General features: G+C 41.3%; 1 protein-coding gene across 7 annotated transcripts in view; it reads left to right on the plus strand.

Annotated features, from left to right (window-relative positions):
* BTRC (beta-transducin repeat containing E3 ubiquitin protein ligase) overlaps positions 1–12412 on the plus strand; it is a 126489-nt gene that overhangs the window by 59853 nt on the left and 54224 nt on the right. For all 7 annotated transcript variants that reach the window (XM_010409647.4, XM_010409681.4, XM_010409689.4 and 4 more), the window contains one exon: positions 3302–3391. In XM_010409647.4, the coding sequence (XP_010407949.2) occupies positions 3302–3391 (90 nt within the window). The remainder of the gene's footprint in view (positions 1–3301; positions 3392–12412) is intronic.

Genomic DNA, 12412 nt, shown 5'->3' on the forward strand with positions numbered 1-12412 from the left:
TTAGAAGGGAAAAAGGGATTTTACCTTGGTATTTATTTTGAGGATCCTTAGGTGCACTACGTCCAGGTCAAATGCACCAAAATGCACACCACAATGCCCCCCCCAAAAGATCAGGTATAACATTATAGGTTTTACTAATTAACATATCTATCAAAGATTCCCCAATGAGAGGCTTGAATGAACCCCCCTCCCCAAAGAACCTTCCCCTGGATGGTTCTATCTCAGTTTACAGAATGTGTTCTGGAGAGGACCTTGGGGTCTGAGGCACACTAACCCCTACCTACGAAGCTTCTAAAATGTTTAGTCTCCTAGCTGAACAAACAAGTCCAAGAATGTAGGCAAAAAGCACTAAGAATGCAGAAGTTGTAAAAAGGTATGACAGGGATATAAAAGAAAAGGCAAAAAATCATCATGGCATCATTGGAAGTTCAATTGGTGCTGTTCTCACTGAGATGTAATGTGTGGATGAAAGTAATAAAAATTAGGCAATACAGTGGAATAATTATTTGTATGTGCATTCTGACATGCACATAACTTTTGAATAGTGCATAGTGAGCTTCTTTCATTCTCAGGAAATGCTGGTGTCTTTAGGTTTAGCATTTAGTATTTCACATTTTGTATTTGGATTGTCTACTCTTTACCATTTGTAAATGTGCAGAAAGCCTGTTGTAAGCCCAGCTTTTAAAAAGCTGGCGTGCAACCAAGGTTTGTGCGTACCTGTCTTGGGAGGAAAAAGACGGACAAGATCTGAGTTCATGGTTCAGTTCACAGAGCCACAGACTTCCTTGTTGCTTTCAGTAAATGTTTTTGTGGCTGAGCTTTTGATCTGCAAAGAGGAGTTAGTAGTAGATTTCCTCACAGGGCTCCTCGTGAAATTTACAGTATGTAGCAGACAAGTTGTGCAGAAATACTGCATCTGGAATTCTAGGAATTAAATTACAAATGAAAGAAATCACGGATTTACAATAAATGGGTTAAATTACACAAATGTAAAAACTGAACAAAGAATCTTATAAACTCTTCATGGTTTTTCACCTTCACAATCTGGTTGAATTTAACTAATACCATGCCTGTAAAATGAGGTTTGCATGGTATTGTCTGAATGCCAGTGCAAAGCAGATGGTGTCAACTTTTTGTCTATCAGTTGGGCTGCTATATCTAGGCCCCAGTTTACAGTAGTTTATACCATTCTGATTTTTCTTCTGAGGAGAAAGTTCTGTGCATACCAGGGTGATGGTTTTATGAGATTGGCAAGTATTTGCAAGAGGCCATCAGACTTCTGTTTGCTTGTGGCCTAATCCAGTTTGAATCTGAGCCTCTCCTGCTGAAAGATGCACTTTGTTCATCTGCACAGCACCTTGAATGAATTCATGTTTTTGAATTTTTCAGTTTCTCCTTCTGGATCCAGGGTCAGAAATTGCTTGCTGGCTGCTAGTCAAAGCAGATGTCAATGTTGTGACATGTAAGGAGAACTGCTGGAGCCAGAATATTCTGCATTCCTGTCTGTCACTGGTTGTTTTCTGGTTAGAGAGCTGAGAAATAAAACATGAGCTGCCAAAGCAATGGAGGAGATAGGGCTTCTGTGCTTTTTTTTTTGTTTCTGTTTCATGGTGAACTTTAAAGGGGCTCTCTAAATAGGTAAGGTAGCAAGGACTGTGATTTCCTGAATTTCTCCAAGAATGTTTGCCCTGTGCTGGTCCAGTACAGATACGCTTGAACCAGTATACTGATTTCCCATGGTGGAGGATGAGGATCATACGAACTTAGGTCAATGTTATAAACTGTTTGTGAACACTCAGTTCCCGTCAGTTGGTGCTTCCCTGAGCTGGGGCTGTTGGGAACACTGGCTTTGTGGACACATCTCCAATCACTCAGCATAAACCCCTTTTAATCTCTTCGCATTCTTGCCTCTGACATCCTTTGCCATGTGCTCCTCTGCCGGTTTTTGTATTGCTGCTGACAACATTTTGCACAGTCAGGCCTCTGGCAGAGGGGCAAAAGGGAGAGATTGTTTCTTGGTGCTTGGCACTGAGGGAATCTGGCTCTGGTGGTAGAGGTTTGGGGCAGAGGGAGAGGTTTAGGAGCCGTTATCGTGCCAGTGTTGCCCACAGGTTTTGTAACCTATAGTAGGTTTGGGGTTGAAGTAATTTCAAATCAAACAAATGGAAATCATAACAAGCCCTGAAAAAAAGATCTCCAGAGATTGCCAGTGAGTATTGCAGGGAGAGAACTGACAGGCAGCTCTTTACAAGTCTTTGTACGTCCTCCCATTAAGGCAATCTTAAAAATATCATGAGTGTTAGTATGTTTTACTTAGTGCTCTTGAAAATGTCTTTGTAACAAGTTTAATTTCATTCTGTTTTAGCGTGTTTTTTGGGTTTTCCCCACACAACTATTTGAGGTAGCAACATCTTCTCTGTGGTCCACTTACTGCTCTTGTAACAAAGCAAGTTTGTGCTTGCTTTTGAGTTGCCACTTTTGCATGGGAGCATTTTTCTGTAAATGCTGGTGTATTAATCCCATACTGAAGCTCTGAGGAGCTGAGGTGTTGGGGGTGAGGAGAAGAGCCTCCATTAGAAGCTCCTGAGTTCTTCAGGCATTTTAGTTTAAACAGCCAAGTCAACCGAAGTATGATATTAAGTCCACTTTGTAAGTATTGTTCATACACTTCCCTCAGAAGGGGGAGAGACTATGAGTGATGCGTTCTGGAAAGATTTTGAAGTCTGCGGCCCCAGTTGGGGGTCACTTGGGCAGGACAGCATTAAAGAAAAAAGACATTCTACTTTAAAAAATTTAAAAAAGCTTTACAAAACTGAGGAGATTAAATACAACAATGAAATGTGGTCTTCATTTGCTCCCTTCTGATTATAACCTTCATAGTCTCCCCATGTATTTTACATTTTATATTCTGATAAAGTGGGATGTTTATTCACATTTGACATACTCTGTGATAACCAGTGTGTAGAAATCACCTTGCTTTAGTTGTTCCATTATGCAGCATTTTGTGAAAGAATTAAAAACTGAGATGAGATTTTTTTTTTCCATTTTCAAAGGAACAGAGAAGAAAAATCTTTTCTTTGTATTTCAGTACTGTAAAATTGCTCATAGCTTCTCAGAGGACATGCATGCCCTGAACATAGACTTTTGCTATAAACTGGTTTATTTGGGTTTGAAACATTTACATCTTAGAAAAAGGAAATGTTGTAGAGTAGTAGAATTAGTGTAGGTTCCTGTGCCAAAAATGTGGTGCCTGAAAGAAAATTGTGTTCTTCTATTCATAACCATTTCAATCTTTCTGCAGACCTACAACAGCTGTGCCAGACTGTGCTTAAACCAGGAAACAGTATGTCTAGGAAGCACTGCTATGAAGACTGAAAATTGTGTGGCCAAAGTAAGTAAGAGAACAGCTTTGGTTTTGAGGGGTTTTTAGCAAATTGTTCATTGTTAGTCAACGAAAAGTTCTTGTTAAATATTACAGTTAGGAAAAAGTATTTAAACAAGAAGCAAGTATTTGGGGTAGGATTTTCTGTCCTTCAGTGTGGAGATTTTAGGTTTGCTGTTTTTCTCTGCTGGAAATGATTACTTGAGTCCTGAGCTATATAGGATTGAAGGGTTCATTCTGCTATACAAGTAATAGGCTTTTCCAGTGGGATGACCTATGCTGGCCATGTAATTAGCTGTGGCAACTTCAAATGATAAATGTCCAGATACATATTAGAAATACTGCCTGAGAGCTGTTTGTATCATGATTCCCTTTGTTAGCTACCAGAAGGGAGGTGCAAAAAGAAGGACCTTTCAATTAAAATACAGTGAACACTGTACTTAAAGGAAAAGGAGGAGGGGGATATTACAGTCAGAATGGTAAGAAAATGAATTTATTAGCCTGTCACAGGAAAGTAATTTCTTGAGAATTGAGGTAGATGTGATTGGAAAAGATGAGGTGCCAGTACCCACCCTCTTTCTTAGAATTCAGCATAACTAAAGTAAAACAATGTACAGCTTGGGCTGTTTGTCAATGGAGGACATTTGAACCACGACCATGTGTGGAAAGGCTGCGCGAAGGATGTGTTTAGCCTTGTGTAAGCTTTGTATTTCCACTGAAAGGAAGTTTAGAATGGGCATGCAGGACAGATCAGTGCATGCAGCCATCTGTTACTGAAACCAGCTGGCATTTTGTTGCTCCTCTGTCACCACAAACCTGACCACTCAAAAGCGTGTTTTCCCTTTCAGTTATTTATTCCTTGATCTTCTTGAAGTCCATTTTTTTCATACTTTGATTGGTTGTTAAAGGTGCCTTGTCCCTTCAGGGGCCATTTTTGTATTGACCTTTAAGATAATTTCCCAGCTAAATCTTTGCTGGGGTTTTGCAGGTGAATTTTGGATGTCCCATTACTTTTGACTCTTGTCAGGGAATTGGCTATCACAAAAGTTTGTCATGGTGCTTGCAGGTGGCTTAGCGCTCATAAACTGTGCTTGACATGCCAGTTACCTTCCACTGGAGAAGCACTTCTGAGAGAAGCTACCAGCTCTGGTACAAAGTCCTGGTACAAAGTTTCATACTGGCACTTCCATTCTTAACATCACTGCTGTTGCACACTGCTTCCTAAGGTGCTTTATGATACAGAGTAGATGAAACTCTTTAAGCAGAGCAACTCTGGCTGAGTTGTCTTATCGTAGAGCGTCGTTCCCATGCCATAAAGCAGCTCACAGCAGGCTCATGGGTGAAAACCCATTCAGCCCCATCTGCTCTACAGCGTCCTGTTTGACCTGATCGCCTCACGAAGGAGCAAGGGTAAGCAAGAAGGACAGCTAATTTAAGTGGTGCCTCTTTTAAATGAAATCACATACTGTAACATCTTCATGCCTTAGCTAATAAGCTCTCCTGAAGTTACATTTTCAGCAGGTTTATGGTGAGAGGCGTAGGTAGGCCTCAAGGCAAGAACAGCAAGATTTGTTTTATGCTATTGAGGATGAATTTGAGCCATCACCCTGGAGATAAAATAGTGTGTGTTTTTGAAGTGTCGTGTCTCTATATGCTGTAGGGCAATATATGTATGTATATATATTCATGGACAGTCTGCCATCATATAAATGTATGGAAAACCATATATAAATATATATATATGCATACATATATATATATATATGCATACATATATATGCATATACATGTGTGTAGATCTATATCTGAAATATATATGTATCTTTCTCTAATAAACCATAAGGACTTTTTGGGGGATACAATTCCTCTAGTACTAGCTTGCTTGGCTACCGTACTCCTTTCCTTTGCCTTCCTAGCTACAAACCAAATGAAGTTGGTTCTACGAAAGCTTGTCTTTCAAATTCCAGAAGTGTCGAAGCATTTATAAATGCAGCTATCTAAGTGCAGATGGCTCAGTGATGGCATAGGCAAATGGCACAACTGTTAAATGTTCCCTAGGTGAAGGGCTTAAATGGGATTTAGGGAGTTCAGAGGCTTTCTCCTACCACATGCACATGGCGAGTTTTATCCTCCATGATTGATGTATTTTATAGCCTCGGACTTTAAAATGTGGAAGGTGAATACTGGAAAGTGCTACAGTTTTTATTATCTGCAGCACTTTTCCAAATGTATAGTAGGGGGTTCAGGTTTTTTTTTTTAACTTGCAGTGAAACATAGAAAGGGTTACTTTGGAAAAAATGTTTTACTCTTTCTGATTCTGCAGTGCAGTATCAGCCCTGACCGGGAGCCACCGTCTGCATTATCACCTGCTTGTCAGATGTGTCAGTCAGTCTGCAAGAGACAATGGTTTTTCTGAAAACTAAATTTCTGATTCTGCACCTACTTGCAGAAGAGATAATTGTGCTCTGTGCTCTGTTAGGAGCACCATTATTAATGGCATTTACTGATCGTGTGCTTGACATTTCTAAAAGTTTGATCAAAGAATGAAATGCAGTTACCCTTGAGGCCACACATACCAATACTGAGGTATCTTCTCTCAGATTGGAGCACTGTCCATTCATTAAACTCTCTTGTGAACGAGTGCTTCTGTACAGGACATCTGTTACAGTGGGGAAACTGCAACACGTGTATCAATCAACGAGGCTCTTGGAAAAGAAATATGTATGGACTGATTCTTGATAGATGTTTCAGAGAGATGTTTGTTTTCCCAGCTGCATGGCTGAGGATCTGCTGAGGAACTGCGGCAATCGCGGGACCCGAGGGTCCTTGCCCGCGCAGGGAACACAAAACAACCAATGGGGAACGAGGCTGACCAGGGGCAGGGAAACCCCGTGCCTCCCCCCAGGGCCCCTCTCCCAGGGCTACATGGCAGGGGGAGGGCCCCAATTTCACCCGTTTATTTTTAACCAAAAGAGATTTAAAACTTAACATTGAAAACAACTGGATAAACATGAGATAACAAGGACAGTTTCAAAACAAAACAAGCCACCCTCCTGAGTCTTTAAATGTCCAAACAGATTCTCTGGAACATCTTAAGGCTGACAGAAGGGAGACAGGGCTCTCCAGGCATGCTTTGTTGGGAAACTGAGGCAGGAGAGGGTTTCTTCCATTTGTACCTGTTGGAATTCTAAACAAAAATAGTTAATTTCTTCCCTCCCCCTTTTCATCCCCACATCGGAGAGGAGTTGTAGGGAAAGGGAATTGTATAGGGAAGCCATGGGGTGAAAAACAGATTAGGAATAAACTGGGGATGGGGTAACCTTAGGAAAGGGTTCATATTGGGTATAGGGTAAAAGGGGAAAGTAGGCTGTGGGTAGGGAAGCTGCTGGGATGGATATTGTTTATAATTTTGTGCATAATGGCTGCCTTTGACTGGAATACCCCCAGGCCCAGTAACATTTACTGCTTGTAAACCCTTATTTCCTTGCACTATATCAAATTGTACAACTTCCGCATCTCCTACACTTTGCAGGTAATTTTTAGGGTTATTCTTTTTAATAGCAGTTCTATGAACAAATATGTCTTCTCAGTTGTCACATCTTGTTATAAAACCATAATTTTGTTTAACATTATACCATTTTACTACTCCTAAAACCTTAGCTACGGTGATTTTTTCCTTTTTCTGAGTGGCTGCTGTTTTGTGTCTTGCTGCATTTTTGCTTTCTCTTTTGCTTTCGCTCGCTCCCGTGTTGGAATTGTCGGGGCTGCTCGTGCCTGCGCGCTCTTCCTGGGGTCGCATTTGGGAATGTGCCACTCAGCTCCCCCTGCGCCGCCTCCTCTGCTCTCAGCTGCGCTGCCGCTGCCTGGTGCCGCACCCACGTCTTGGCCGGGCCCCCGAGCGACGACCCCCCCGCACCCTGCTCCAGCGCGTCTCGGCGAGGCGTGGCTCCACTCCGCTGCCAGCCGCCGCCCGCGCGCCGCCCCTCTCACGGGGCTCACTCCACCACGCGCTGCGCGGGGCCGGGCGGGCACCACCGGATCGCCCCGCTCCCGCTGTGCCTCGCTCCGCTGCCGACACTGAAGCTCGCTCTGCTTCTCCTGCGCGCGGGAACTGCCTCGCTGCTGCTCGCAGAGCGTTCGGTCCACGTGGCCTGGGTGGCACAGTCCCTGAAGCAGTTTTAACTTCGCAAGGACACAGCTGACATTGTTCAACAGTCTTGGTAGTTAAATAATATTCACGAGAATATCCTTCCATCGGCATGTATTTTGACTCAGAAATTAACTGTGTCCAAACAGTCTTCCAAAAGTCTTTGGTAAGAATTAAATCCCAAGAAACGTAGAAAAAATTCTTAAACGAGCATTCCAGGAAGTGTTTCAGTTCCTTTTGAGCTTGAATTAAGCTAAAATTTACAAATCGTTGTTCAAGAATCTTTTCAAGTTTAAGATAAGTGTCCATATGCAGCTCTGAGAGCCAAGAGTCTTTCCACAGTTCCTCCATAATTTAGAGATGGAACAGCAAAACAAAAACAAGAAGACAAATCCAGAGTTTCTTCACAAATCAGTCACTGTCCTTAGGGATCGGGGATCATTCTGCCCGCATCATCCACCATTTGGTACAGTGTGGAAACTGCAACACGTGTATCAATCAGTGAAAAAGAAATATATATGGACTGATTCTTGATAGATGTTTCAGAGAGGTGTTTATTTTCCCAGCTGCATGGGGAACGAGGCTGATCAGGGGCTAGGAAAACCCCGTGTCTCCCCCCCAGGACCACATGTCAGGGGGAGGGCCCCAACAGACATCCAGTGTAAGCTACCAACCTAACAACTGGCATGATTCCTAAAATAGAGGGGGAAAAAACAGATACACATATTCAGGTATGGAAAGCAGCACAGGGCGACAGTATTTTGATCACTCAAGGAAGTTTGTGTTTGTTAGGAAACTTTGTCTGTCTGGTTTTGTGTACAGTGTCATGCTGCCGGTGCAGCCAGGTGCTCAGTGCCTTTTACAAACCTATGAATTAACTAGTTTTATTCAGACATTTAAAAATAAAGCTAGAATGTCATATTCTGATGAATCTTTGTGTCTTATTCTTAGCCCTTCTTTTCTGGTATTTGTCCTCTGAAACTCCATTGATAGGATTTGTACAAGTTTGGATAGCAGCAAATAAGGAGCAGTAGAAATTGTTTCAAGTGTGTGCATGTCTTGACTGAAGAGCTGGGATCTTAAATTAAAAATTATACATTGTGATGCACAGATTTCACATGTGTGATCTGTAACATCATTTCTTTCCCTTGCACAGGAGTTTTTCTGTTATTTTTTGGCATCTTTTTGTCCATTGCCTTTGAGTGATCAACAAGTCTGATGTATATTCAAGCAAACGTCTTTTAAAAGGAAGTGCAATCTCTAATTGTGTTTTATATGTGTGTGTACACACAGAGGCATATATGTAAAAACTCCTCCTGTTTGTCTCTTTAAAAACCAAAAAATCTCTGCAAGAGAGTTTCTTTTAATGATACTACTGGTGTGCAACCAGAAGTGGACAACTTTCTCAGGAATTGGTACTAGGTGCTTAAATAAGGTGGAAATGTAGCATGAACCTGAGCTCCAAGGACAGGGTGTTTGATTTTAATGAGGCTTATTGAAATCTGGCCAAACGAGCATCTGTTCCTATTGTTTGTTCCATATTTCGTAAGCCAGTATCTTCAGGCAGATAATGGTGTTGATGTGTGCTTCATCCTCAATTAGAGAGGGACATAGTTAAAAGTCCCCTGGCATCTGGTATGTCGCTAGGATTCTTTTGATGCTCCTGGGTGTCCAAACAAGTTTCTCTTCTGTTCTGTACCCAGGAACACTTTCTGTGATGACCTTCACACTTTCTATTTGATGTGTGGTAAGGGATGCTCCAGTGTGTCTTCAGTCTCCTTGGCTGAGTCTTTGCTTGGATGGATTATATACAGTCCTGTTTTCAAACAGGTCTTACCTTTTCACCCTTTCGTTTATGGGCTGTGTTAGGTCTGAGTTTTGCTGTTTGCTTTGAATCTGTTAGATCTTGCATTTCCCTGGATCCTGGAAATATCCTTTTGATTCCAAGCACTTGTTGTTTCCTGACAGGTTGGTGTATAACTGATCTCAGAGTTCTACAGTCAATACCCGTTTCCTCCATTCATTAGATAGGTCTTACTGTTTATTAACTCCTGCAGTCGGTTCCAGTTCATCCATATCTCCTGTACAAAGGAGTGTTCTCGGTTTCATTTCGCACATTAAATTCTTTCCTACTTGTGCCAGAGACAGGCACCCTATGGCATCCCTGCCAGACAGCACTGATGAGACACCTTCAAAATGGCCTGCAGCATCCCCAGGTTTCTGCATAGTTCTGAACTCAGCAGCACCAGCTGGGAGAGGTTCTCTGCCTCCACCTTGATCTAAGTAAACCTGTAGAAGAAAAATATAGTCACGCACACCACCCTTGAAGAATCAGCCCTCTGTTTCAGGCCACTGCTTGCTACTCACATGTGATAACTGGTCTTGCTTTTTAAGATCCTGGCAAACTAAGGGACTTCTCAGGGTCTTTTAAGCATTTTCTGTCCTTTAGGGAATCTTTGCTGTTCTTCATACTTCTAAATGTGCAGTGGTTAATATATTGAACTGGGAATCTAGAAAGGGTTTATACCATTTATTTTCAGCATGGTTTTTTTTCGTGCTGTGACCATGATGGCTTTTCTTTCTTCTCTTCAAAAAGGGAACTGAATAATACTCTTGCAACAATGTTGTGAAATTTTTGTTGTGAGTTTTTTGTTGTGAAACTGTGTAATACTTCTTTGACCCTTGGATGAAAAGCCCTGCTTAAGCATGCTGGCTGGACAAGCTGTGTGTAGTGTGCAGGGGGACAGAGCTCTTATGCTCAATTCTGGAAACACAGAACAGGCCTTGGCACTTCCAGTATGCTATGCGAAATTTCCTTTCAAAGATGCATCTTATTACTTAGCTATAGCTACGTATTTTACACTCAAGGGTGATTCAGCTAAAGCAAGGAGTGGTGGAAGTAGCTGGTAATTCAAATCTTCTTTCCTTTGTCAGTTCTTTCTGCGTTGCTACTGTTGAATTTTTAGAACAAACATAGTCTGCACAATAATAACATTGTTTGGAATTTTTATATGAATTTAAAGGAAAAACCACAAGCACTCTTTAATAAAGAAGCATTTCAGGTTCCAGGCTGGATGTTCTAGTTGGCAGTAGGACAAATTGATCTGAAGAGTGTCCCTCTTGTACTCTCAAGTCCCTTTATGTCACAGATTGATGGCTCTTTTTTTCCAGAGTGTGTCTGCATTTACTTTGCATGAATAGCACAACCAGCTCAGAGTTCTGCTGTGATATACCGCTGAGTCAGTATATCTTCAGATAATGCATAGTTTTCTAGTGCTTTTGAAGCCTTTCCAGTCATTGAGATTGAAATTAGAGCAATTTAATCATGAACAAATATTATTTGACTAGCAACATTCAGTTTCCTGGTACTTGTTCTACTGGTTTAATAAGAAAGTATGTTAGCTTAATTTTTAGTATTAAGCTTCTGTGTAATGATGCAGAGGGACTGTCAGTGGACATGCTTCCAGCCCCAAATCCTTCACTAAAGTGTCCTCTACTGTGTCTTGGATATACCTTTCTCTGGGAGGGGCAGCAGTTTTTGAGGTCGTTGCAAACTGGATAAACACTTCCTCAACCCCTGGCTGATAGAGATGTAAGTATGTCATTTTACCCTTCTGCTGGAGGTATTCTCTCTGTAATAAGAGGGTTGTGTGAATGGCAGGCATTGCAGGGATATTGCTGGGAGTACTTAACATGCAAAAGGTGCTTAGAAAGTGAATTCTCAGACAGCAAAAGTAGAAAATGGTATTGGAGGTTTATGTAAAAGCTTTGACCTAATGATGATCTTCCTTTCACAAATATGACTACCTTTATCTTAGTTGCTAGTTTGTCTATCTTTTTTAGGTCAAGACAATCTTTATGCTTTAGCGTCATCTCGATCTAATAACCTCTGCCAATGACAGAGAAAGAAATGTGATATTCCTGCTCCCCCAACTCCACCCCACCATACACATTCTCCAGATTTTGATAGACTTGTTTTATTTATTTCCAAAATTATATCCGCAGGAAACAAGCTGTTTAAATTCAGATTATACTGAAGCAAAATGGTCCTGGTATGAGAAGCAACGTGCTGTTTTATGAGCGCAGAGTCCCTTTTCTCATAACTGATTGATAGTAAATATTTTCCTGAAGAATTATTGCCAACCATGAACAGTGCAACTGTTTCACTTTTTTTTTTTCTGTGCTACTTGCTGTACCAGCCATTGTCTGTAATTAAGATCTACAATTCACAATGCAGACGTTTGCACTTCCTCTGGGTCTGAGCTATTTATAAGGCATTTCAGCTGTTCAGAGTTTCTTTTGAGTGTTAAACTATGTGTAAACAGACTTCTTTAGTCTTCAGTTACGCAAAAATTGTGGAGTGGTTGTCATTTCTGCTTCTCTTACCACCCAAAATGACTTTGTATGTCAATGAAACCACAAATTAAAAAATAATTACACTTGGGTTTTTTTTAAATGCAACAGAGACTTTGAAGAAATAGCAATAAAAAAACTAACTCATACATTGCTTTGTAGCTGAGGGTCTCATAAGTGTATTCTGGAGATCAGTTCTCCAAGCTCTGCAGTAAGGATGGTCAGGCAAGGGATAGGCAAAATCTTGACATGAAGAATCATTTTCAAAGTTTGGTCAACTCAATGGAGATGTTTCTACTTTTTGGACCCCATGGTTTGGAATCTTGATAAAGCAAATTGCATTACATTTCAGATAGAGTTCAGTAAATACTGGAAAGTCCCATCACAGATATTAGAAACTTCATCTCAAGTTTGAGTGGTTTCAAGGAAGAGTTTTCTTGTGGTGATGACAGTCAAGCTGGAGCAGGTTGCTCGTGGAGGCTCTGCAGCCTCCATCCTTGGAGGTTTTCAAGACCAGTCTGAATGAAGCC

The sequence above is a fragment of the Corvus cornix genome, chromosome 6 (genome assembly GCF_000738735.6).
Source record: "Corvus cornix cornix isolate S_Up_H32 chromosome 6, ASM73873v5, whole genome shotgun sequence".
Taxonomy (NCBI): Eukaryota; Metazoa; Chordata; class Aves; order Passeriformes; family Corvidae; genus Corvus; species Corvus cornix.